At 47.7% G+C, this 27517-nt stretch overlaps 1 protein-coding gene across 2 annotated transcripts in view; it reads left to right on the top strand.

The window, feature by feature from the left end:
- Positions 1-27234, top strand: part of Shisa9 (shisa family member 9) — a 195083-nt gene extending 167849 nt beyond the window's left edge. Inside the window, exons 3-5 of one of the 2 annotated variants that reach the window (XM_070003453.1) lie at positions 1813-1968; positions 8810-8857; positions 23330-27234. In XM_070003453.1, the coding sequence (XP_069859554.1) occupies positions 1813-1968; positions 8810-8857; positions 23330-23715 (590 nt within the window). In that variant the 3' untranslated portion in view covers positions 23716-27234. The remainder of the gene's footprint in view (positions 1-1812; positions 1969-8809; positions 8858-23329) is intronic. The other variant, XM_070003454.1, reaches the window with a different exon arrangement.
- The last annotated feature ends 283 nt before the right edge of the window (positions 27235-27517 follow it).

The following is a 27517-nucleotide window of genomic DNA, read 5'->3' as shown; positions in this document are numbered from 1 at the left end:
GCCAGAGATTGGCTTCGTGTGGTTCTACATTGCAGAATTGGGGCCGTAGCTCTGGGATAGTCTCACGGCTGGCCTTCTGCGGGATGGCTTTGGTGAGTCCCTCCGTCACGTCTCCTTACTCTGTAAGTGCTCACTGCCCCCAAGGTAGCGCAAGACTGGGCCGAACTTATCTGAAAGCAAATACTCTGTAATGGAATATTAAGCACCCTGTGTAATAATATTAAAGCTGTCCTAAGATGTCTTGTGAGGAACATCTCTACAGATGGGTTTTTTTTTCACCCCTTTAATGAAGTGCTTAGCATTTTCCTTTGCAGGCTGGATCAGTGCTTTGAGCACAGGGGTGCGATGGAGGTTCAGCTCTTACTTAGAGAAGCTAATGTTTGAGATCTGTTTTTTTTTTTTATGAGATCTACCTATAAAATAATATTTTTTTGAAATGAACTCCGAGAAATGGAAATAAGAGACTTGTTGTTGTCATCGCTGTTTTTGTTGGCTTTTCTTTTTGTCTTGTTTGTTAGCTTATCTGTCTTTGGGAGAGGAAGGGGGAAGGTACAGAAATGGAGGGACAAAGGGTAAACAAATGCAGCAGTGGGACTCACTAAGCACTATGTGGAAAATGAGCTACACTACTTGTAGGTGGGGACGGGAAGGAAAAACTGGGAAGGGGTGACATTGTCCAAAAAGAAATGTACTCATTGCCTGACTCATATAAGTATAACCCCTCTGTATATTACCTCTACAATAACAATAACAATTATATATATATATATATATATATTTATAGTCAGTCATGGGGCTTGAACTCTGGGCCTGGACGCTGTCCCTCAGCTCTTCAGCTCAAGGCTAACACTCTACCACTTGAGCCACAGTGCCAATTTCAGTTTTGCTGGTGGTTAATTGGACCTAAGAGTCTCACGGACTTTTCTGCCAGGACTGGCTTTGAACTGCAGTCTTTAGATCTCAGCCTCCTGAGCAGCTAGAATTACAGGTATGAGCCACTGACACCCAGCTAATAAAGTATATTTTACAAAAGTAAGATCTGGCTTTGAGCCATTAGCTTGTTGGCGTACCCATGTCGTTGGGCTTTCTCTACGCCTCGTTCAGTCAGTTTTTAAATATTATCTTATTTTTAACTGGCACATAATAATTTTGTGCATGTGTAAGAGTACAGTGTGATGTTGTGGTCCAGGTGCATACTGGGTAATGCTTGGATGAGGATAATTGGCTTATCCATCACCTCAAATGTTCATTGTGTCGGACGCAGTATTATTTGGTCAATGTGTTCATGTGCTTTCCCATTTCACTACACCCTACTCAGTTCCTGTCCACAGATAAAGCAGGCCAGCAAACACCCACCAATGATTTTATGAGGCCTCTCTGTCCATGCCGATACCAGCTCTGATGCCCTATGGTCCTTCCAATATTGCCTAGCCTCCTGGCAAAGGAACAGCTTCCTGTGTTCTTCTGCTCTTCATCCATTCTGATTATTATTCATATTGAGCATCTTTTTGTACGGATATTGTTTTGGTGACAAAAATGACCTCTACCGGAGGACCCTGCCGGTCACACAAACCCGGGGAGGGGGGTGTGGAGACAGGGACATTGCTGGTTGCATGCTTGGCCCCGGGGCTACCTATCGGCCCCCCCGCATGACTCCCCATTGAAGATTATGAAGTTGGTTGTTGCTGACACATCTGTGTGTGATCTGCTGCTCTGCCATTCCCGTCCCCCCACGGGCGGGAAGGGATGTGATCATGGTAGAGAGGGTGCGCGAGCAGAAATGACCGTCGCTCTGTCTTCCTTCACTTCCAGATACCACCCAGATGAACAACGTGGTGCCCACTTCGCCTCTTCTCCAACAGATGGGCCACCCACATTCGTACCCCAACCTGGGCCACATCTCCAACCCCTATGAGCAGCCGCCACCGGGCAAAGAGCTCAACAAGTACGCCTCCTTGAAGGCAGTCGGTAAGGGCCACCTCCTCTCCTCTACTGGTCTCCTTTTAGGTCTCTCTCTCTCTCTCTCTCTTTCTCTCTCTCTCTCTCCCTCCCTCCTTCCTTCCCCCTTCTCTCTCCAGCCTTGGGTTTTCTATTTTCTATCATTTCTGTCTCTTTTTTTCCCCATCTCTGCTTCTCTCTACTTCTCTCTACTCTCATACCTCTTTTTTCTCTCTCTGTCTCTCTGTCTCTCTGTCTCTCTGTCTCTCTGTCTCTCTGTCTCTCTGTCTCTCTGTCTCTATCTATCTATCTATCTATCTATCTATCTATCTATCTATCTATCTATCATCTATCTCTTCATCTAGATATCTTTATCATCATCTACACCTATCATCTGTCTATCTACCTTTCTATCATCACCATCCACCACCATCATCATTATCATTGAGATCATCACCTATATTTATCATCTATCTATGTATCTATGTATCTATGTATCTATCTATGTATCTATCTATGTATCTATGTATCTATGTATCTATCTATCTATCTATCTATCTATCTATCTATCTATCTATCTATCTATCTATCTATCTATCTATCTATCTATCTGTTACCTACTTACCTATCCATCCATCTATCTACCATCTATCTTCTACCTGGGACCTGGGTTCTGAGAACCAGAGTCCCTCAGCAACTTCCTCTGACACAGCTCACCTCCAGCTTTGATGTGGTGGTCAGGAGTAGGGTGGAGCCGGGTGATTGGGGCGGGGGGGGGGTGGTATCTGTGTGAGGAGAGGTCCTTCCTGGAGATGGGGGAGGGCCTGGATGCTCATGGGGTCCCCCTGAGCATCTCCTCTCTGCCCTGGTGAACCCTCAGCATACCCAGATGCAGAGTCTGGGTCTCTCAAGCTCAGCCAGGCCTTGCCTTCCCCTACCCAGTCCTGCCCACAAGCAATGCACAATCCCACAATCTGGTCTCAGGCAGCTCCACTCCTTCCAGACAGAAGTGGCTTAACTGTTGAGGGCAGCCTGGGGCTATACCGTGGGTTTTGTATAATTCTTCATTAGACCCTTTATTACCTACCCAGCCTTGCTAAGCCGAAGGGGAAGGCACAGTTCTTAATCCCAGCTGTCGGACACGGAGACTCAAGCAGGCTCTAACTTACCCCCCCCGCCCCCCCGGAATTGGAGTGCTGTGGGCGACAGAGCTGAGAAGTGAGCTGGTGTTTTGTTGTTGTTGTTATTAATCCAGAGTTCACAAGTGGCCCCGCCACTGCCTTGGTTTCCCCCATTCCCATTCCATCTCCCACTCTTCCCACAGTGACTGTGGTAGTGACTGAGCCTCTGAATGCTTTGCTCCCCAAAGAGCTAGTTGGGATGGAAACCATCTGAAGTTAGTGGCTCCTGAATCCCGGGAGGAATTGCCAGTAATCTTCACTGTGGTTCCCATCACTAGACTCAGGCACAGAGCCGGTGAAGCATGCCCATACCCCGGTCTCACCCAGGCCAGACATTTCAGGAGTTGAGACCTGGGAAGTTTTCACAAGCGAAGTGTGTCTCATGGGAAGCCCGGGCTGAGAGAGGTCGAGTTCAGCCTTTCTGTCTGCCTCACATCCAGGAAAACCAGATTCCATCACCCGGGCTTCCTGAACTTCCTCTTGTGGGTTGTCCTTCCTGTTGTCCCCATTCGTTTGCGTTTCTAGCGCAGATGGAAATGCCTTTCTCTTCTCCTCACTGTGTCCTCCTGTCTCAGAGGAGAGATCTTCAGGTCAGCCTTTTCACTTAACTGCAGATACAGGTTCAGATCCCAGCTCTACCACTTCTTTTGTGTTACCTTGGGTAATGCTTGACCCTTCCTTTGGCCTCGGTCTTCTATAAAGTGGGCATACATAGGCTCATAAAAATAATATTTCATAGTCTAGTCTGGAAAAGCTATTTGTTCATCATGCATTTCCTCACTTTCCCTTAACAGAATCTCTCACTATCTAAGTTGCTCCATGTATGAGCCCGCTGAGACGCCATTTTCCCTGTGCTCAGATCTCCTGCCAGTATTCTCCTTCCAGCTCCACAGCCCTTGACCGTCAGCCCCAGAGTAATGAAATAATTCCCTTTTATCCATGGAGGGCCTTCTGTTCTCTAGCTGTCTATATAATTGATTGATTCCCACATACTTCTGGTTCCTGGACATCTTTGGAGATGTCCAGAGAACCCCACTGACCACATACTTTACTTTCTTCTCAATTACTCGTCTTCTTTTCTTTCCCCCTCCCCCACAGCCCCTGCCACTGCTAAGCCCCTCATTAGAAATTGGATGGGATATGGATTGATTCTATTACATCAATTGGAATATTCCAATTCCCTTATCAACTCAAAGGCCGGTCAAGTGTAGACACTACTGTGTGTCTGTGATGCATAGCTGTGTCCATTTATGACTTACAATAGTGAGATTCACAGGAGAATTCTACTGGGGGCCTCACACGGGGACAGGCACAGACTAGGTCATTAGTGTGTGTGCCAGAAGCCTATCTTTTCATACTCGTGTTCCTGAGTTCTGATGATTCCATCCGGAATCATCGAGAGAGAGAGAGAGAGGTTGAGCCAAATGTATGATGCCAAGGTCACAGCAAGGTCTCAGGCTATGTAAAATGGACAGGGGTTTCTCAAAGCCTGTAGCCCTGTCAGGTCTTTCTGACTAGTTCTATTCAAGTCTCATACTTCATGTCTGTGCCCAACTCAGCCCTCATTATGCCCGAGAACCCGCTAGTCCATTCTGTGTGTTTGCATAGCATGTGCATCTGGAGGATGCTCAAATACATGCACGTGTTAATAGGAAGGGTCAAGGGCAATTGCCTAGGAGAGTAAGAATGAGGACATCTTCACTGCTGATGGAAAGGTTGGAGCCTTCAGATGTGATTTGATGGCCCACCTCCGTTTCTGAGCACCACCGCTGGGTGACGAGCAGAGTCAGTGATGATATCTGATTCTTCTTTAGAAGAATTTAAAAAAAATCAGCCCAGACATATATTTCTCTCGGAACCAATCCCACTGTCTTATACAACTTGTTCTTTCCACCTAGGCCCAGTCTCTTCTTCCCAGCACTCTAGTCTTTGGGTAGAAGAGGAATGGATGTTTTCCCATACAGCTCCCTGATTTTTTTTTTTTTCTCGCCAGGATTTCTGTATAGGGCTGCATTAGACAACACACATCTGCAACTGAATTTTGCAGTATAAGAATACACTTGGTATAGCTTGTTCCCCACAAGTCCTGAAAGTTTTCTTGGATGGATGAATGAGCTTGTCTTTGACAAGAACCAATAGCTGGGGAACTAAAGACACAACCTTAGAAAACAGAAAGGGCTCTCTTGGGGACCCCTCCCCATTCCTAGATGTGCTTGGTAGGACTCCTCTTCTTCCTGAGATTCTTGGGGACTTTTCGGGGCTTTCACAGAAGCACAGGGGTCTTTATTTCTCCAATGACCCAGCTATTATTCAGAGTCTAGCATCTGCCCGCATCCGTGAACCACAACTCCCATAATAAATGTTCTTTCCAGAGTTCTTTGTGAAGGCATAATGTGATTGTGGTGTGAATGATGAAATGCACTTCATTAGTGGAATCATTACCACCCAGGAGAAAAGTTTTTTTTAATGGTTTGCATCATTTTCTGCGAGTTTTCTGCTCACTGCACAGGTCAGAAATGAGGCTGGAAAAGCGAATTTCTCTCGGGAGGGTCTAATATTCCGAACATTGGACATACAGTCAGTCAGAGGCTCTGTCCTGGCTCAGGCCACAGCTCAAACCTAGCCAGCTGAGGAAGAGCTGATCACTCAGGACTTAGGATTTCAACTTCTTCATGTGGGGGAAAGAAAAAAAAACGAGGAAGCTAAAGATGTGCTTTCCCAGTGTGGTCCCTATTCTCATTTAAGAACTACAGGATTGCACAATACCACTTGAATCTTGTTTTTAGCATTGCTGCAGACCACAAAACCTATCTCCTCCATCCATGGCCTCCTATGGGGAGGGCATTTTGAAGGCAAATTCTCCCTACCCGCCTTCTTTACTAGCTCATTTTTGTTGGTTCATGCAAATCATCCTCTATCAGGTTTAGAGAGGACAATTCCCTGGCCGGTGCTGTACGCTGGGGAAACGGCCTGTGGATATTCATAGGTCAGTGTTAGCAAGATAGAGGTATTTGTGAAAATATCCTCTCAAGGTTACTCAATGGTTCAGGCAGAGAGGAACTCCTACCTTTAAGACCAGGGAAAATAAAGATCTATCCTTTTCTGGTAGATGTTGGAAGCAGGAAGTTGCCTGCGCATTAATGTTCATCTCCTTTTAGCTCCTTGTCCAGTCTCCCCCCACCCCCTACCCCTTAAGTTTCTGAGCATTGAACTCTTAGGCTGAGGAAGATTTCTGATCTCAGCCCTGGCTAGAATGGACAGAATGGACTGGCATTTGTACATAGCTAATGAAATGCTGTTATGCCTTCGTGTTTTCTTTTTAAATGAAAAAAAAAGGAATCTTATTTTAAGAAAACATTTTCTGTTTTGCTATTTGACAGATGATTGACTGTTCTACCAGAATCTTGTTACATTTCTCCAATAGTATAAAAAAAAATACCCTCAGCAACAATAACTCCAATGTGGCAGATATTCACTCTTTGTCCTTGCTGTGGAAAGCCAGAAGAGAGGCACAATGCTTTCAGCCAGAGATTGATCACTGCTAGTTTAACGTTCTCTTTAAAAAAAGAAAGAAGTCTAAGGGATTGAAATGCCCAGACAGCACACTTTGAGGAAGGCCTTAGTCCTACACTTCCTACTCTTCATAGATTGGGAAACTGAGGTTCAGTGTGACTATTTGGGCTCATATCCAAGGCTTCCTGACTCAGAAAAGCCTGTTTCTGCCATGAAATGACTTTTTCTTCTGCGGAGAAAGTTCTGGGATTACCAAGTATTAGAATGAGGCAAAGACCTGTTGGGGAAGGCACCCCCCTTTTTTTAAACACTGACATGAATCACCTCTGCCTTTTTTTGTTTTTTGACAAGGCTTAATTAGCTGAGGTATAAATTGCTTCTCTTTGTTTAAAGGGAAAGATTTTTCCCATGATGCTGAGCCCAATCAAGGCACGGCAGATTTGGGGTATCCTCATTTACAGTGAAATACACAGATCATCTTCTTACCACAGGGTGGTTTTTCGAAAGATGCTCACACTAGAGCGACCCCAATCCCCATGAATAAGTCATGGTATTGAACGGTCCCTCATAGCCTTTATCTTTCCTACATCTTGGGTCCATCCCAATCCCATTTGAATGAGCTTGTTGGTATTGTTGTAGTTGTTGTTTTCTTACCCAAATATATTCATCTGGTGTCCACGAGAATCACGAAGTTAGAATGGAGAGGCGTGGGCATTCATTGTGTAGCCGGCATCCCATTTTACGAAGCGACCTTTTTTTATTCGACGGAGGTGTGAAGGAGAGTGAGAAGCCTGGCTTTGACAAGTCAGAACACAAGCCACAAAAAGAGAAGCGCCTGTCTTCAAGGCAGGTGGTGATAGATTGGCCTTGGGGGTGGGATGACTTCCATGGAACCAGTGACTCAAAGACCCTTCAGCCTCACGCCAAGGAAAATCTCTCTCACTATTTCCAGCTGTGTCTGGCTCCCAGGAAGAAGAAACAGTAAGTCATTACCAGTCAGGGCCCGCTTAATTGTGACATCCTCACCCTTCTCCTGTCACGGGTGCTCACTCTTGAGTGAAGAGGGTGTAGAGTTTAGATCCTGCAAGGACATAATGTGGCCATTTGAGTGTGTCCTTTGGCATGGCCGGGAGGCCAACCAGAACTGTTTAAATGGGGCTGGCTCTGTGCCCTGCATTCAGATAACAGACTGTTCCCTGCATCTCCTCTCGGCTGGCAGCCTGATAATCATCTCAGGGAAATTGTGAAGAAAGTGTTCAGGACTTCGTCTGTGAGACTCCCAGAGAGACTCCTCTAAGTCCAGAAAAGCTGCTGGCTGATAAGCGCTTGCTGATTGGTCAGGCATCCAGCCAATAGGGAGAAGCCCCCACTTTAGTAAAACCCAGTCTTATGTAAAGAGGATCATTGAGGACAGGGTTTGTGATCTTCCTCATCTTCCTGTATCTTGTAGCTGGGGTCACATTGGAATTCTCATAATAATATGAGAGTCTTCCAGGTCTCATTTGGTAACATCCGAAAGGGAATCCTATGGGAAGAAACTGACTTAGGACGAAAAAATTCCAGACACACCTCTGTTCCCCGAAGCACCGTATAACTCATGATGAGACTCTCACATAATTCCACGTTGAGGGGAATTTCATTCTTGTTTAGCAAGATTCACTGTTTGGAGAAAATGGAATTCATTGATTCACCGGACAGTATGTTTCCCACATAGGCTTTGTGCTGGACAGGTTCCACGGCACCTGGCATTTGGAGAACAAGGAGCTGGCATCTAGGAAAATGTGCCCTCTTTCTGGAATGGGATAGCAGAGTAGAACTTTACATCTGGCCATAAAGGCACAGGCTCCGGGCGGACTAACTCTCTTCCTGTGAGCTGACATTCAAACCAGGCTTGCTGCTGAGCAGTTCTCCATCTCAGATTAAGCACAAACTTCTAAGTATGTTCAAGGCCCTTTTTCTGATCTTCTACCGGGCATTCACACGGTCGGGCATCTGCGCATCACAGCATGTGGTTTTCCTTACATAGTTTTATGTCCACTGCCCCTGGGTCCCCTGAGGCCTGGTACTACCCCCTGGAAGCTGAAGCTGAGACAGATAGGAATGTGGAGGTCTGAGGGTGCCACAGACACAGACTGCCCAGCAAACGGATTAGCATCTCTCGATTGTTATTCTTTTAGGCAATTCTGATGCTGACTGGGCGGTGTCGACACTTACGTTGCCGAAAGGTACCATCTGGCTTTTTCTGGTTCTGTTGTCCAGGTGTTGTCTAATGTGACATTAAACAGTGAAGGCCAGAGAGCCCTGGTGTCTGTGTGTGATCTGATGTGTGTGTGTGTGTGTGTGTGTGTGTGTGTCTGCGTACACATGCACGCGCACCCTGAACAGGACATTCAAGTCTGTCTTAAGTTCCAGCGTGTAGGTGTTATGTGCATGTTTGTGCACGTGTGCACAGGCATGTGTGTGCATAGGTCGGGGTGTGTTGTGTCTGTGCCCAAGACAGTTGTTGGACAGTGTGCTACCCCTTGCTTGCCAACATCTGTTGCCTGAAGGAGAATTCATCTATCAGAAACCACTCCAGGTAAGGCCTCCAGAGTTTATTATTCCTCCTCTCAGGAAACTACAAAGCAAAATGGCGGCATGCATGCACATGTGTGCACACGTGCACCTACACACACACATAACATTAATTCAGGGAAAGAATACGACTTTTGATGGAGAAATAAATGCAACCAACTGGTTGGCTTGGAGTCAGAAAGAAGGGCGAGGCTTGTCGGGGATGAGAGCCGTTCTCAGCTTTGCCAAGTGAGCGGCAGGATGAAGGCGCCAGTCGACTTGAGTGCATCAGTTAACCAGGTGGTCAGGTGGTCGCTTCGATTAATGTATGAATTTCCTTCTCTGTGCCAGAGTCATGGCCCTTCACATCTGTCTGGTCACTAATTCTGCTTAGGTGTTGTCATTCCTATTTAGAGATGAGGTCATGGGTGTGAGTGACAATAAAATTCATGCCTGTCTAAAGTCATCAGACTGCTAAGTGGTAGAGCAACCATTTGAACCCGTGTCCATCTGATTTGAATGGCTAAACTGTTTCCCACTGTCAGGGTGACGGGAGAAGTTCTTTCCAGAACACATCAGAAACATGGTTCTCACATGTCCTTCTGCTTGGCTGGATCTCCGTGTGGGAAGGAAATAGCTACCCTGAGAGATGGAGGTAGAGCTTCAAGTTACCTTGCACCAAGGGGGCTCAGGAGACAATGCAGGGCTGGCCACCATCATGACACTTTGCCTTCTCGAATGACTGTTCTGACTTCCTAAGTTGGGGGGTGGAGGGGGCTAGGTGGGAGGGACTGACAACGTGGGCTGGGGCTGGCGATATTCAGTGAGCTGCCTCTTGCAGACAAGTGTGGTTGGCCTGCTGGTGTTGGTGGACGATGGAGAGGAGAAAATGGAGTCGGGGTAACTAGGGCGTGATGGGAGGAGGGACCATGGGACCTGGGGTTCTCATATTTGAGTCCCTCTAGCATAGATCTTCTTCATCTGGAAGGTTATTATAAACAGATGCCCGGGCTAAACTGCAGAGTTTCTGGTTGACCAGGCTGTGGGTGGAGCCCCAGGAATTGAATGGCTATCAGGACCCTAGGGAGCGTCCATACAGCTGGCTGGGTACCACTCTACAGATGCCACCACACTGGGGAAATCTTGCTAGGTGACGTAGCCCGTAGCCCATTGAATGAGGAGTGAGGGCCACTTTCTAAGGCTCACCCCTTGACCAGGCCTCCAGGGGCTCAAACACACTGGGTTTGGGGAGGAGGCCACTGCACACCCACCTGGGGAAAGAGAGTCTTGAGTTTAATGAGAAACCCCAGACTGGCCAGTTGGCGTCTTGGGAGAGACAGAAGATTTTTGGGGGTTTTTTTTTTGGTCTTATTTAGATATCTGTTTACCTGTCAAAGTCCATTTTTAGAAATGCAAATGATTTGGGACATGACAGACCTACTAATTTGAGAGGCATCAAGCTTTTCTCTAATCCCCCCCCCCCCACCATTTCTCCCCTGTGAAAAACAAAGCCATTTGGATCCCAGGACAGCAGTTAGACCCGGTCTGCATCAGGCCTGTCTTCATGCTGGTCTGGTTACTGTCGGATGCAATCAGAAAATAGTTCAGGACAGGTCGAAAGCACAGGTTGGAAGCTATTTTGTTTTTAACCAAACGAATCTAATTCCATTCATTCTGTTAAATTCACCTTTATTATAAATTGTCTTGGGGGGGGAGTAGTTTCAGAGAGGCCCAGGTACCAGTTCCTTGCAGGGGGGAGGATAGGGGAGGCATGGGTCTTGGTTCTAGAGTTTTCTATTCAGCCTCCAGACCCATCAAGGGTAGAGACCTTTATTCTGCTAAAGGACCATTTAGATAGTTGTAGCATCCTCTATGGCTACACAAAATGGTCCGATCCAGGCTGATAGGCCATGGGCAGCCAAGGAGGGACATGCATCTCTTTCCTGTAATGTCCAGAATGGTTTGGGAAGTCTTGTGTGGCCTCTTTTTTCTTATATCTTGGCATTATTGGGGTTTGAACCTAGGGCCTCCACATTTGCTAAGACAGCCCCCCACCCCAGCTGCCATTCTAGCATATTCTTCAAAGGGAGAGACAAGCTGGTGTGTCATGAACTTAGATTCCGATAGATCACAATTCCATCCTGCCTCCTCCCCTCCTACCAATACCACCTGCTTGCTAATCTCATGCCCTTCAGCATGAGAGGCCCTTCATCCCCTCTCTCTCCAAGGAACCACTTTCTGACCTGCGAAACGGAGACACCGTATCGCCTACGGCTGTGAAGATAAGGTCATGTTTAAAACATGCATTGCAATAACAAAGGTGAAAAAGTACTCAGTCCAGTGCAGGGCAGTTATTGATATAATTTTGCTATATATAATATCATGTGAGCAACATCTCCAAGCTGAGGGGGAAAAATCCCACAGTCATAACCACGGTTTATTCCCACCTTTCCCAAAGGCTTTTTGACATCAGATCAGTGAAGATCGTAATATCCAGTGCCACAGGATGTGTTTGGAAACCTAGCCAATGTGAGAGTGGGAAGGGGCATGGCCGGAGGTTGGTAGGGGTTTGGTGTTGCTCGGGGAGTTTAGATGAGAAAGGAGAGATGTGAGGCTAGGCCCTCCCGAGGTAGGAGTTTCTTGCCGCTGCCTGTACTGTCCATGACTTTGCTTTGGAAGAGAATCCTGCAAATGTGGCTGGGGTTACCCTCTTCATCTTTGAGTTGTGGTCATGGATGTTGCCCCCTAGTGGCTATAGCGGATGATCCACCCACGTCGGGCCCTGAGAAACTTCTGGGCTGAACTTGTTTTTAAAAATCCCATTGCTGGAAGACACCCCACTTTCCAGCCCAGCAGACAGTTATAATCAAGGTGAAGTGTGTCCTAGGAATTCTATTTCCTGATGTGAATCAGAGGCTACATGTATAGGAGTGAACTGAACTTCCAGCATCAGGCTGTGCGAGTTAAGGGTCTCTGGTTGTGCTTAGAATCAACCCGTGTGTGTGTGTGTGTGTGTGTGTGTGTGTGTGTGTGTGTGTGTGTGTGTGTGTGTGTGTGTGTGTGTGTGTGTGTGTGTGTGTGTGTGTGTGTGTGTGTGTGTGTGTGTGTGTGTGTGTGTGTGTGTGTGTGTGTGTGTGTGTGTGTGTGTGTGTGTGTGTGTGTGTGTGTGTGTGTGTGTGTGTGTGTGTGTGTCCCTGCCTAGCTACTCACCTCCTCTGAACTTCTGTCTCTGTCCTTGTTGAAACAGAGGTGATTGGAGTAGTCAGTCTTCATGGAGGCAGTATGTGTGTGTGTGGGGGGGGGTTTAAGAGTTACTGTGTTCAGGAGAGTACTGAGAGCAAGTTTTGTTGTTGTTTTAGCATGGAGCCTGGTACAGCGTAGATACTAGGTATGTATAGAGAGGCAGGTTCTCACCAAGTCTGCTCACCTCTTCTTACTGATGACGAGAGAGTCTTTGCAGAAAGAAATACACTTCACTCAGATTTCCTGCCAGATAGCCAGTGTTTCCTAAAGACACACACACACAAAGTACACCTCAACAGGATCAGGACTAGACCTCAAGGAGAGGCCCAAGGACATTGCATGCACACACACACATACACACACACACACACACATGAAATCAAACTGTTTTCCTAGTGGTGGTTTGAGCTGGGCCACAGCGGGAAGGTAAGAGCATCAGAAAGGGGATGCTCTTAGCTTTGGTTTCCTACACTAGCTCTCATTAGCAGCGGCAGAGAGACTTGATGGTTGAATTATCCAGAATCTTTATTCCTTGATTGCTTCACCTGTCCCGTGGGGAAAAAAGCATTACCTTGGCATCTTTCTTTAAGAGAGTTTGGAATATGAGCTTCTCCGGCCAGAATTCTAGAAGCATATTTAGAAAGGCATGAACTGCCAGGCACCAGTGGCTCATGCCTAAACTCCCAACTACTCAGGAGGCAGAGGTTAGAGGACTGTGATTTGAGGCCAGCTAGGGCAGACAAATCTGTGAGACTCTTATCTCCATTCACCAGCAGAAAAAATAGCTGGAAATGATGATGAGACTCAAGTGGTTAGAGCACCAGTTTTGAATGAAATATCTAAGGGACAATGCCTAGGCCCTGAGTTCAAGTCCCAGTACTGGCACAAATACACACAAAAGGCATGAACCATGGAGGAATGGAGGCTTAGAACACATGCTACATCTTGCTCCTCAGCTGCTTTTAGAATGACATTTAGCTGTCACCCCAGCTACTCGGGAAGCAGAAGTAGGAGGATCATGTTCTGAGGCTGGTCCAGACCAACACATATGAAATCCTGCCTCAGACATGAACTAAAAGCCAAAAGGACAGAAAAGGTGGCTCAAGTGGCAGAGCATTTGCTTAGCAAGAGTGAAGCCCTGAGTTCAAACCCCAGGGCTGCCAACAATTAAAAAAAATAGAAGTCATGGAGATAAAATGGCTTCAACAAATCCTAGTTCGTTCGTTCTTCTAAAGAAACAGAGGCATCCCAGTGAGAATTGTTTGTATCCAGGAGAGTCTAGAGGAGGCACAAGAAATGTGTAATTGGGCTAAAGCTCCACTGAACTGCCAACATCGCCCCCTAGCCTGTCCTGGGAGATCTGTTCACCCAAAGGCAGCCTTCAGCATGCAGTTCATGAAATGTTCTGGCTTTGTGCAATTTCCTGATTTGGGTTATTGGTGTTGGTAGCGAGCAGTAGAATGTCGTGCAGGAGGAGATGGGAGGGAGGGCGGTGGAATGAGGTGGAGTTTTTGTTTTTTTTTAATAAAAATCAAATCCCACTTGCTCCTGAGTTGAGCCTTTTTGGAAAGCACATGCAAGCATTAGAGCTCCGATGAGCTTCCCTGGGAACCCACAGGGCATGAAATGAACCAGCGGAGATGGTTCCCTGGTTTTCAGAAAATGCCATTGCATCAAGATCACGATGAGTGTCTTCCTACGTTGCAAGCATGCGCCGCTGAGCAAAGCCCGCCCAGCGTCCCCTCGCCTGATCATCCGGGGCAGAGAGCGGGCGTCGAGTCTACCTTTTGTTAACACATTCTTAAAGGGAGCCGAGGGTGACGTTTGAAGGAGAGCCTGTGGTCTTTTCAGAAGGACTGAGGGGCAGAGGCCACACAGGTAGAAATCATGCGGTGTGGCTGGTGTTCGTTGGGCGTCCGTGGGTGTGGTGGGTCACGGGTTCTAAAGTGGCCACTTGGTATAAAATGGGAAGTTTGGAATTACCACCCAACTCTGAACAGATCGCGATGGGAGGAGGAAAGAAATGGCCTGTGATGGTCACCGGGGAGTTGTGGGGGGGGGTGGAGAGGTGGGCTGTCTGTACCACTGGGGGTAGGAATGGAGGAGGGTGGGGCCCAACAGGGCTCTTGTTGGGAGTAGGTGAACAAAGCGTTGGTGTTTGCATCCGTTATCTCCTGTCCACAATGATACTAGGTACCAGAGGACCTCACATCTTCTGGCTTACCAGGTATGGAGCTCAGCATGGGCCAGGAAGGTGGCTTCGAGGTAGAGCACTTGCCTCGCATGCATGAAGCCCTGGGTTCGATTCCTCAGTACCATATAAACAAAAAAAGCCAGAAGTGCCCTATGGCTCAAGTGGTAGAGCGCTAGCCTTGAGCATAGAGAGGCTCAGGGACGGTGCTCGGGCTCTTGAGTTCAAGCCCCAGGACTGGCAATAAAAAGACAAAAAAAATTTATGGTGCTCAGCATGTATTTAGATCAGGAAACCATGTGCTGACCTGGGGGGCTCTGGGGTCAGCTGGCCTTACCCATCTGTCTGGGAGTTGGCGAGTGATGACAGCTTGAGGCTGGAAGGTGGCTTCGCTTGGTTTGCTCCATGAGTCTCATCCTTAGCGAGTAGAAGCCAAACAAGAGCGGTGAGGACGGCTAAGGTACAAGAAAGAAAAAAAACAAGTCCTTCATCCAGCGTCTGCGAACATCGGAACTTACCCATGGCAGCACGCCAGGCCCAGGGGCTGGGAAACACGAGGCTGCTTTTCCTTTTCCTTTATTTCCTTCCCTGGGAAGGACATAGTAATCGTTCATGTCCTGGCTCCCAGAGTACCCCGATCTCATCACTGGCTACTTTGAGGTGATTCCAGGAAGATAGAGTCAAGTGGAACGTGGCGAGTTCTTCTGAACCCACAGGTGTGTGACAAAGTTCCACCGGCACAGAGGTAGAGACACACAGAAGACAGAACACACCACCGCTTTCCCAAAAGAAGACTCTCCATCCATGGAGCTGCCATGCTAGGTGGACAGAAAGACAGCAAGAAAACACCTTCTATCCGGAGCCCCCTGATGAGGGGCAGGAGCCCGATCTGGGCTGCCTGAGGGAAGAGACGAAGGACCCGAGGCTTCGGGACTGTTGACGGCAGGAGACTCGGCAGAGGCCACAGCCAAGGCGGCTCATGGCACAAAGCCCAACCGGAGCATTTCCAGAAATCACCCCAGCCAAGACGGCAGGAGCCTGCCGTCAGGATGAAGCAGGGTGAAGATGGTCAAGGGCCAGGCTCCGGGACACTCCTTTCTGGTTTCCTGTCTTAGAGGAACATGCTTCAGGAAAGATCCGCTGTTGGGTAGCGGGGGCTTCATTCAGACCAGCTTCAAACACAATTTTCTCTCCTGGCAAGGCCCTGGGTGAGATGAAACAGAGATAACCAGTCATAAAGGCATGTCTCCCATCCCCCCCCTCCTCCCTAACCCTTTCCATCCTACCTGGCAGCTTATTTTGTATCTTCCCTTTCCTCCTCTTCCTCCTCCTCACCCTCCCTCTCTCCCTCCCCCTCCTCCTCCTCCTCCTCCTCCCCCTCTTCCCCCTCCTCCCTTTCTTCCTCCTCCTCCCCCTCCCTCTCCCTCTCCCACTCCTCCTCTTCCTCTTCCCCCTCCCTCTCCCTCTCTCCCTCCTCCTCTTCCTCCTCCTCCTCCTCCTGCTCCTCCTCCTCCTCCTCCTCCTTCTCTTCCTTCCTGCCTTTCTTGTTTCTGCCTGCTGAGACAAACTTGGGAACCTGTATAGCTTTACCACATGCATTTCAGAAGAAGAGGGAGAGATGCCTGTGTGTTCTATGCATACTATGAACTGTCCCCCTTTTACTTTTTAATTTAGATTGTGAAGGAGGGGGGGGAACGAAAGAGCAGAGACCCAGAAACCATTTCTATCTAAGTCAAAGTAAATATTGTCTGGCATTTAACCAAAAGGCCCCACCAATACAGAGATTTAACAAGAAGATACGTGTCTGTCTCTCCTGTGAGACCCTGGGTAGGGGGAGGGCAGGCTGATGGGGGCAGCCCAGGGATCCAGGCTCCTCCAGCCTTCGGGTTCCACCATGGCTATAGTTGGTTATCATCAGAGTGTGACCGTCAGCTTTCTCGTACTGTGACGAAGTGTCAGAGACAATCAGTTTAAAGGGAAGAAAGGTTTAACTTGGGCTTACAGATGTTTCAGTTCACGGCCACTTGGCTTTGTTGCTTTGGGCCCAGCATCATGGTGTGTGTGTGTGTGTCTGAAAGAGAGAGAGAGAGATTGAGAGAAGGGGAGAGAGAGAGATTGAGAGAGAAGAGTTGCACACATCATGGTGGCTGGAGGTAAAAGAGAAAAATGGCTGAGGTCCCAAAATGCCTTTGAAGGGCATTTCCTCCAAGACCAACTTCCTCCGATTAGGGCCTCAGCTCTTAACCTTTCTGCAGTTTCCCAGTGGTGTCATCAGATGGTATGTGAGACTTTTTGTCTTTGGGACAAAATGAGAAAAACAACTTAGGAGATGAGGGATTTATTTTGGCTCATGGTTTCAGTGTATCATGGGAGAAGGGCAGCACAGAGCAGTTCACGTTACGGTGGTCAGGAAGGAGAGAGAGAGACAGGGATGGAGAGAGATAGAGACAGAGCGGGAGAGACTGATTTTATGCCTGTATTAATAGGCTTTCTCCTCCTTCACCTTTAGTTCCAACAGCCTGTAGGCTGTTGCTGCTCATATTCAGAGCCTGTTTTCCCCGTTAGTTACCTCTCTCTAGAAACATCCCCACGGAACCATCCAGAAGTGCATGTTACTAAATCTCATAGGTGCCTCTCGATCCAGTCACCCTTGACCATTGAGATTAACCATCACAGCTGGAGTCCCAGCCCTCCACTGGGGAAGAACACGGAGGCACACACTGAAGATCTACTCATAATCCTTGGCACCCGTCATTCCAATCTGGGGGAAGCGCCTGCAGGGAACAGCAATTTTCTCTTAAAGAAAGCTGGCTGAGGTGGGAATTGTCTTGCGTGGCTTCCTTAGCGTGTCAGTAGTGAGGGGTGGGTCACAGGGTAAAGAAAAAAAAGTCTTGCTAGGAGATTTTCAAGAAGGCTGGAGAATCAAGTTTGGAGCTGGAGGAATGTGAAGCCAAGGGGGAGGGCAGGGTAGGAGATAAGTAGCTACCTACAGCAACTTTCAGATGAGGTTATACATTTAAGGGAGTCCTGATACGAACCACTTATCATGTACCGAGCTTTTACCTGCCTTGTCTCATTTATTTCTCCACTGCACTCTGCCAAGTAGATCTGATTATCCTCTTTATTAAAAAAAATATTCTTTTTGTTTTCTAACATTGACAACAGTAGCAGCTACAATCTATTGCGTTTCCTATATTCGGGCAATGACATTGGCATCATACTCTCTGTTCCCCCCCTCCACCCTCCATGCCATCACCTTCTACTTCATTTAGATTTATTTCATTTTCTGGAAATGCGGCTTCATGTCAGATTTCATAGGTGAGGCGTAGAAGATGGAGGTGACTTGCTCTCGGTCTTAAGCTTGTTGATGGAAGAGTCCCACATGGAAACACGTGCCTGTCTGCTCTCGAAGTTTGTCTTCCCCGCTCCGTTTTGTAGAGAAGGACTGGAAGTCACTGGAAGTCACTGGAAGCAGAAGTTCACCCTTCTACATTTTGCTTTACGCGGTGACGCATTGAGCTATCAGCAACGTCATTTCCTCTTTCCTTGTCCACACATGTAATTTTATGGGAAATTGCTTGCATTGGGAGGAGCGGGGGCTGTGTGGCCATGTTCCGGAGCCTGGTGTGGGGTGCCCAGTCCACAGCGTGGCTCTGCTGTGACATCACAGGAAGTGGGGGGAGCTCTCTGAGCGGTGGGGTGCGGAGAACAGAAGAACTAGACTCTTAGGGACAGAAGTTGGTACCACGTGGCAGGCAGAACTCCATGAACCCTGTTGTCACTGGAGGCCGGCTAAATGTGGAAAAGACATGGAAGGTTCCCAAACAATGCCCAGCCTGGAGTGATAATGAAGAAACCTTGTCTCTTAGTTCTATGGGCAGAAAAAAAATGCCTATCACTTTGTGATTCAGGATAAGAGGCCCTCCTTCCCATCTGTGAGTTGGCCAGTGTGTCTCAGAAGATGCTGGAAATCACACCTCGGGTGATGAAGGAGCCAACGGGATACTGGAAGAATAAGAGCCTGACCATGGGGGAGAGTTGCGGGTCGCTCTAGCTTTTTTTTACCCCTTCCTGTTTGACTTTGAGGAAGAAGGGGAAAAAATAGACGTGTTTGGTCTTGTATGTGTGAGTATGTGTGGGGTGGGGGAAAATATTGGGGCTTCATTGAATTTCTGGCCACAAGGTATTGGCGTTTTCTCTTGAGAACATGCTGGTTACACACGTGCATTCATCTGTGTCACGGGGAGGAAGAGGGAACATGGAGCGTTTCACCCACACGATTCTCAACCCTGCCGTGTTAAAGGAAGACTGCTCTGCCAGTAGATCCTCAACAGAGAAGCATCGCCCCCTTCCACAGTGTGGACAGACAGACTGATGAAGGCTGTGTCTTGTGGAGTAAAAGCTAGCACCGCAGCCAGATACCTTGTGTCCACACATGAGTTTCCAAAGCCTCCAGAACCTCAGCCTTCTCTTTTCTAAAAGGAAGCCAGCAAGAGTACCTATACTGCCACTGTGTTTCCAAGTGTATTGAGTATGACCCAGCGTCAGTCCCCAGCGGAGACCTTGGTGGGTTCGCCACTGTGCATGCCTACGCAGCAGCAAGGCCATGTCCACACGTCCTTCTGTTTAGCTACGTCTGCCTCTCTCCCCTGATTTTGTTCTACTTCCTCGGAGCTATGCCGGCTAAGAGAATATCCAGGCCTCTTTACACTGCCAGGAAGACACATGAAGCCTGAGCAGATCCTTCGCCAAAGCTGCAACTCTTCAATCCCTGGGCAGAACAGATCACTCTGTTTTGTTTCTTTTGGTGCAGACTAGATGGTCAGGTAATGAAACACCCTACCCATTTCTAATATGTTAGAGAGTGTTATTAGATTCTAAGATTGTGTGTGTGTGTGTATGTGTGTATGCCAGTCCTGGGGCTTGAACTCAGGGCCTGAGCGTTATCCCTGAGCTTTTTTGTTCAAGGCTAGCATTCTACCATTGGAGCCATTGCTCTACATCTGGTTTTTAAGAGGCTAATTGCAGAGAAGAGTCGCATGGACTTTCCTGTCTGGAATGGCTTTGAATTGTAATCCTCAGATCTCAGCCTCCTGAGTAGCGAGGGTGACAGGCGTGAGCCACTGGCACCCCGCTGACTCTAAGGATCTTTAAAGCTTGACTTCCCTCACCATGTACGTCGTACCCCAGATTTGTACCAGTCACTGGGCTAGACGTTATGTTGCTGGATGAGTATGAAGTATCCCTTACAGGCGCATAGGCTGAAGGCCTACTCCCCAATAGATGCAGTGTTGATGGAGGTGTGGCTTTGGGAAGGTGGATTTCAGAGGCTCTGTGGTCATCACTAGGTTAGTCCATTGTTGGATTAAGAGTTTGAATAGGATATTGGGAGGTGGTAGAGCTGTGAAGGGAAGGGTTGATAGGGGAAGTGTGCTACTGAGAGATTCCCCTGGGAAGATGATATCGCTTGTTGTTGGCCACTTCCTGTTGTTCTTTCTGCTTCCTGGCTGCCATGAGGTGAATAACTCCGTGCCACCGTGCTCCTGCCGCCATGATAATGTTCAAAGCACTGGAAACCACAAGAGGTAAAGGAAGACCCATCGCTAGAGCCTTTAGAGGGAGGGTGATCCTGCCATTGCCCTGACTGCAGACTCCTGGCCTTCAGAACTTAAAAGAAGGTATCACTGTCATGTCAAGACTCCTGGTTGGCAGTGCTTTATAGAAGCAGATCTAGTAAAAGTGAGCACACCGTGTGGTGAGCTCTCCATCGGCATGGGAAGAACGGAGGATGACCAAGAAGGATCTAGAGTCTGGGCCATGCAGACTTGGGAAGGAGGCCACTGAGAATAATTTGGAGTCTGTGCTTGCATCTGATGAGAAGATTAATCGCTGCGTTTCATCTGATTCTTTTTTTTTGGGAATCAGTTGTGGGGCTTGATTTCAGGGCCCATGTGCTGTCCCTGAGCTCTGCTTCTACTCAAGGCTAGAGCTCTACCACGTTGAACCTCAGCACCATTTCTGGTTTTCTGGTGATTCATTGGAGATAAGAGTCTCACAGACTTTCTTGCCCAGGATGGCTTTGAACCACAATCCTTAGATCTCAGCCATGTGAGCAGTTAGAATGACAGGATTTAGGCCACCAGCACTGGGAATCATCAGATTCTTAAACCAAAGATAGAGACAGATGGGGGATTGTAAAAGCTCTAGTGGGGGCATTGCCTACCAGGTTAAAAAAAAATCCCATCACTGGAGAATATCACCAAGAACATCACCAGGTGAGAGTGAGCTACGGGAAGGCCTCCTGGAGACATCTTCAGCCCAAGGGAAGAAGGGAGGTGGGCGGCCACCTGCTGAGCCCTTCTGACGTGCAGCAGCTTGTATTGGAAACGCGAAGCTCTCTATTTCCACCGATTCGAGGCTCCATCCCGCCCCACACCTGTGCAAGTTGTCTGCTACTAATGAAGAGAGAGACAGATGGAGGAAGATACAGTTTAATTTTACAGCCCTGGCTCCTTCAAGGCAATTAGGCTTATTGGAAAAAAGTCACCTTCTCCCCTCCCTACCTCTCTACCTCCCCCCCTTCCTCTCTTTCCCTCTCTTTTCTAAATGAAGAAAATTCAAGCCAGAGAAGGCCAGTATGGTTGGAAGTCTCACTCATCTGTTTCCTGGTCGGCTTGTCAGCCATCTGCCCCCTGATTAGGTTAATGCATTTATTAATGGGGCTTTACAGGGCTGTGTCAGTGAATCCGTTAGTTCTTTTGCAAGGAGCTTTCTAATATACAAAGACAGGGATGCACTGCAAAAAGCAGGGAGTGGCCAGGTGCACCTTTATCTCACCTTTGCCTGGCTCCACATTGGGGTGGCGGTGGGTGGGTAGGGGTGGAGGGTGGAGGACCAGGAATGCTGAGGAGAAAGAATTTCATAGAAACTGTATCATCGGACAATGGTTTATCTACCGAACCTTCAGGTATGGAAATAATCTTGAAAACATCTCTTTGGAGGACTGCTCCATGTCCTGGGCACTACAGCTCTACCTGTCTTCCTCTCCTATAAAACACCACCAAGTCCTGTGACGCTCAGACAAAGAAACAGGCATGAATGTCACGATCTTGTCTAGGAGCCATTGGGTGCCTGGCGGGTCGCCCTTGTTTTCTTCACCCAACCACACAATGTTGCTCCCAGTTTGTTGAAGCTCCTACACTCCTTTCTACCTACCTACAGGCTTTTGTGAATGATGGCAGGTATCAGCTATCTGCAGCTGTGTAACAAATGACCCCCAATGTTTAATGGATCCGCATAGCAACCGTTTATTGGGCTGATGATGTGGGGTCAGCTGAGCAGTTCCTCTGGTTTGCATGCTTTGGGCAGGGCTGGCTGAGTGTCTGGGGTCAGAGGGCAGGTCACCTGATTGGCTGTAGTATCCAGGAGGACCTCACTGGGTATATGGCAGTTATTGGCTGTGATGACTGTGGGTAGGTTACCTGTGGGTTTGTCATATTCCAGGAGGCAGCCTGGGCCTCCTCCTTCCCGTGGGATGGAGCTCAAGAGGCTGATGTTAAAAGCTGCCCCATTACTCAGTGTAAAGGCTTTGTGTGATTGAGGCAAGAGATTCCCATTGGAGCCTTATTTGTGATAGCAAAATAGTGTATGTTGTTTTTTCATTTGGGGAATGGTTAATGTTGACAATCCTACCCTGAAGTAGTATGTGGGTATTAAAATTTTGCGTATTAGTAATTTCATAGCAACATAGAGAGTGTTTGACAGGATGGTATGGGAAGAATGAAAATGGTATTATAAAGATGGGGATAATGATTAAGACTAACATCTAAAGCACTTCATATACATCAAATTACTTAACCTTCCAAATGGCCCTATGGAATATATACGTGTGTGTGTGTGTGTGTGTGTGTGTGTGTGTGTGTGTGTGTGTGTGTACGTGTCTATAATTGGAGATAAGAGTCTCATGGACTTTCCTGCCTGGGCTTCAAACCTCAACCCTCAGATTTCAGCCTCCCAAGTTGCTAGGATTACAGGCCTGAGCCACCAGCACCTGGCTGGAACATCCATTTTTATTGCAAGTACATACCTCATGCAGAAGCCAAAATGGGATTCAAAATTTCATAACTTACCCAAAGTCACAGCATTAGCAGGTGGCAGAGTTTGGATTTGAACATGAGTCTGCTACTTCATGCTAAAAAAATTAATAAAAGCAACAAAACAAACCAATGGAAAAAAATTCCCAAATTAAACTCTGTGTTATTAAAGAGACTAGAAGAAAATAATACCCATCTGTTGATACTGGCTGTCTTGAGTAGGTGGTGATGTGAACATCCTTCAACATGTTCAATGTTTTCTGCTGTGAGGATGGACTTTATTGATGATGAAGAAGCACCTCTCCAGTTGTAGGAAGGCAGGAATGGTGGAAGGGGAGCCAGGATTGTGGTGGGAGGGTCTAGGGGTCCCCTGGAGCGTTCCCCCGACCCTCCTGTTTCTGCTCTTGTCTGTGAAAGGGCCTCTGTCTTGTTCCAGGTGAAGTTTCTCTTTGTGTCTCGTGTGGACCTTTGGCTTCTTTTTATGCTGTTCTTGGATTGACCTGCCAATCCCTAACTCTTTTCTCTCTCTCTCTCTTTCTCTCTCCTCTCTCTCCTCTCACTCCCTGTCTCCGCTGTCTCTTCCCCTTCTCCATCCACCCATCCCGCCCACTATACAGCTGACAAGGTCAATGATGACTTCTACTCCAAGCGGAGGCACCTGGCTGAGCTGGCTGCCAAGGGGAACCTACCTCTGCACCCCGTAAGAGTGGAGGATGAGCCCCGGGCCTTCAGCCCCGAACACGGGCCCGCCAAGCAGAACGGACAGAAGTCCCGCGGCACCAACAAGATGGCACCACACCCCCTGGCCTACAACACCACCACCGCCAACTTTAAGACTTGGGACCCCAATGACCAGTCTCTCCGCCGACAGGCATATGGTAACAAGGGCAAGCTTGGCACGGCTGAATCCGGGTCCAGTGACCCCCTGGGAACTCGCCCCCAGCACTTCCCACCTACACAGCCATACTTCATCACCAACAGCAAAACAGAAGTGACTGTCTGAGCTTGCCGGGAGCACCCTGGAGACCATACTTCACTGAGAGAGGCAAAAAACAAACCCAAACACCCACACTCCAGCCACAACCTTCTTGCCCTCCCCTCCATCTGACTCCATACCCACTCAGTCTCCACAGGAACCGAGCCACCAACCTGCTGGTGACACAGAATCGGGCCTTTTCTACGTCACGCCTGACTTGTGGTGGCAGGCAGACAAGGGAGACCGAAGCATAGGCTGGCCTTCAGCAATATGGCTGAGGGGAAACTGAGGCACGCTCTCTCTTTCAGTGTCCGGCCCAAGGCAGCCAGGTCACATGCCCAAACTTTGGGGGTGAATTTCTTTTTTGTCCCCTTTTCCTCCTGACTTGAAACTGAAATCCATGACGAGAAAAATAATAACATATATACATAGAGATAGATAGATATAAGTAGCACAATTTAGAGTTGTGTCCATTGGAGCACATGCTGTCTTTTCTGGGAGGAAGAACAAGGGTTGAAATGAGAGAAGAACGCATTTCAGAAGAAGAGGTGCCTGGGAAGACTTTGTCCACATGTTAAGAAAATTTCTAACCCCCCCAAATTCTGTGGACCCAGAATATGGATGAGCCAGAAGACAGTTAATGGGTCTCCCCTACCCCACAGCCCTCAGCCCCCTTCCAATGTACTGATAACACCTTTCTTACATCTAAGTCAAAACCAAAATCAAAAACAAGACACAAACTCACTCCACACACACATACACACAAGTAGACTCTGAACCCACGGATGTTGATGGAAAGGGAGGAACATTCTAGAAATCCCCCATAAAGACCATTGCCATGGAAATGGGAGCACTGGGCTTTTACGGTGGGGGGAAAGAGAGAGTCCAGAGAGAAAACAGAATAACTTTTCAAAAATGATCATTACAAAAACAAAAAGAGACAGGAAATGTACTCTCGCTACAAAAATAAACTAATTTTTGGTCCACAAATCTTTAAGACTTTGATGCCAACAATGATATCACCTGTTACCACCAACAACAAAAAAACACAGCTGGAAAAGTCAACGGGAGGCAACACGGGGACCCAGAACCCTCTGATTTCTGGGGTGTCTCCCTAACCTCCAAGACCTGAGACCACCACGGACACCAGTCCTCTAGAAACTGCCCCGATGTTCCCCTTGCCCATCCCTGCCACTCCCCCAGTGCGTTGCTGCTGCCGCCATGGCCGCCAAACTTCAACTGCTTTGGACTGAAAAATGTCATAAGCGTGGGTGGTGCCTTCGATGTGTTGTTGTCGTTTAGTGAGAGTCTCGTTCCCCAAGTGTGACCTGTGTTCCTCCAGCCTTTCTCACTCCTGTTTTGTTTTTCTTTCCTGCAGTAGTAGCTGTTTCCATCTTCCTTTATAGGGGAGCCCCTCACCCTTCCCCCATGTCCGCTGCCTCCTCCCCCCTCCCCACTCTCTCTGAGATGTTACTTCCAACGTTAGGGCTAAAGACACCCATGCGGTTTTTCATGATCCCTTCTGCAATTACCTCCACAGGGATCCAACGCCTTCATTCCTCATCCAAAATGGCCCCAGGTTGGTTGGCAAGATGGGTTCCTCTCACCCAGTGGCCCTTTGGTTTCCCAACGAAGACGGTTTTCCTTTCGTCCTGCTAGTTTAGTTAAATCCCAATTGGGTGCATGGGGAGAGAGGCAAATTTCATTTCAGACCGCCTAAAGGTCTTAGCAATGGACAGGAACCTCCAAGAACACCCTCGGGATCTGGTTCAAGGAGAGTCTCGGACTTCCTCATCCCGTTCTGTCTGCTCCCTCCTCCACCCGGGCCTGATCGAGGTGATAAATTCAGATAGTTATCTTCCTGGTGACGGCTTGGAGCTCTCTGGGCCTTAGTTTCCCATCTGAATCATGGGGTGGAAGGGATTGGGGCTAGGTTGAGTTTTTCAAGAGTTTTATTTATTTTTGAGGTAGAGAGAGAGAGGACAAAAAGGCCTGTTTTTAAAAAAATGAAGTCTTGCAAAGAAATTACTTCCTAAACAGTTGCATGTATAAAGCAGTGTGGAGCAGAACAAAGTGGGGGTCTGGTGTGGTCTGTCTGCCTTACCTGTGTCCAGGTGGCCGCACACACCACAGACAAGGCATGGTGAGCTGCAACACACACCGCCATCTGCATCTCAGTTCTCACCACACACAGGAAAACCAACACCAATTGTTAAGAAGAGAGAGCAGAAGTAAGTCTTCTCAAGAGCTAGTACCCATGGAAGGATCTAAACCAAGAGTAGGACCCTCTCTCTATATCTCTCTGTCTCTGTCTTTCTCTAACTCTCTCTGTTTCTGTATATGTGTGTCTTCTCTCTCTTTCTCTCTCCCCCCCCTCACCAAAGTAATTAACAGTAGTTAAAGACACCAGCCCCCAGTGGTGGCTTTCTCCTTGGATAACCAGATGGACTAGAACATAATTGAAACTAGAAACCTATGCTTTGTGGATCAGTGTTTAATAGTGCTGAGTCTATAAGCTGCCAACCATGTCCACTGCGCATAGAAGTGGTACATGGCCCAGAAAACACCGGCTCCACTTCTCTGAGCTTCTCTCCAGTTAAAAATGTCTGTGATTCTCCACTTCCTTCTAGCTCACTTTTGCTAATTGTGACCTAAACCCACTTCATCTCATCGTTATCCCAACTCTGTCTCTCTCTTTCTCTTTCTCTGTCTCTGTCTGTCTATCCCCATCTCTGTCTCTTTCTCTCTCTCTCTTTCTGGATCCACAAATCATGAGTATTTCATTTCTTCCTCACGCTGTTTCTTTCATAGTAAATTTTGTCCCATGAAGTTGATTTGCGGCCTGGTCAATATGATGAAGATCAAGTTCATCTCAAGTGAGGCTGTCTTAGGATGGGCTCATGTAGTACTTCTAATTCCTCCTTTCCAATTGGTTCTGAAGGATGAAGTGAGGAAGGAAGATTTGACAGCATTACTTAATCCTTTGGCGTCCTCTGGGGTGGGGAGACGGAACTTACCAGATGATCTATGGAGCTAGGTAAGGCCGCCCAGGCTCTAAGAGCAGTATCCAATAGCCTAGGTGGAGCGATGTGGAGGAGAAAAACCAGATCACACTGGAGACTTTCTTCATTCCGCACCTACCACAAGCTTTTCCTTTCTTTTAGCTGTGCCCTGACTTCCAGTGGGACCAGAGTGTGACTTTCCTCAAATGTCTCAGCCTCCATCTGCCTAGGGCTCTGCCCGGACCTTCCCCATCCAACTCCCCTCCCCAGTTCTTTTATTTCATTTTATTTTGTGTGTGTATGTGTGTGTGTGTGTGTGTGTGTGTGTGTGTGTGTGTGTCAATGGAGCATATTTTATGTGCAAATATTTTAGTAACCATATGTTCTGCAAGTAAATACTTGTGTTAAATACTTGTCACAACTGCAGAGTTTATGATACCAATAATACTTCCTACAACAAAGAAAAAAACATTTGTTTGTTTTCTAAGAATGTTTATTTGTAAACATATGTATTCACTATATTAATATGAATTTCTTACCTGGCAATAAAACTGATTATATGTGAAGCCGTTAGACTTAACCATTGATCTTTGTAGAGCCCCACATCCTAGTCTGATTTTGCTACCAGGGAATAGAAATATTAAGCCTAAAGAGCTAAGTGTTCAATACTGAGAACCCCAGTGGGGTGGGGAGGGATTCTAGTGCACATCAAGTTACACAAAATAGCCAAGCAGTTCTGCTGTGCTTTGGAGGTGATCTACAGAGACCTGCTTCAAAGCTGAGTATTTCGCCTAAACTCTCATAGTAAGTGGGCAGAGGTGGCATCT

Source organism: Dipodomys merriami, unplaced genomic scaffold, assembly GCF_024711535.1.
Source record: "Dipodomys merriami isolate MVZ:Mamm:240054 unplaced genomic scaffold, mDipMer1.0.p SCAF_60, whole genome shotgun sequence".
Taxonomy (NCBI): domain Eukaryota; kingdom Metazoa; phylum Chordata; class Mammalia; order Rodentia; family Heteromyidae; genus Dipodomys; species Dipodomys merriami.
The sequence above is the reverse complement of the archived record's forward strand: the minus strand, read 5'-3'. Positions and strand labels throughout refer to the sequence as shown.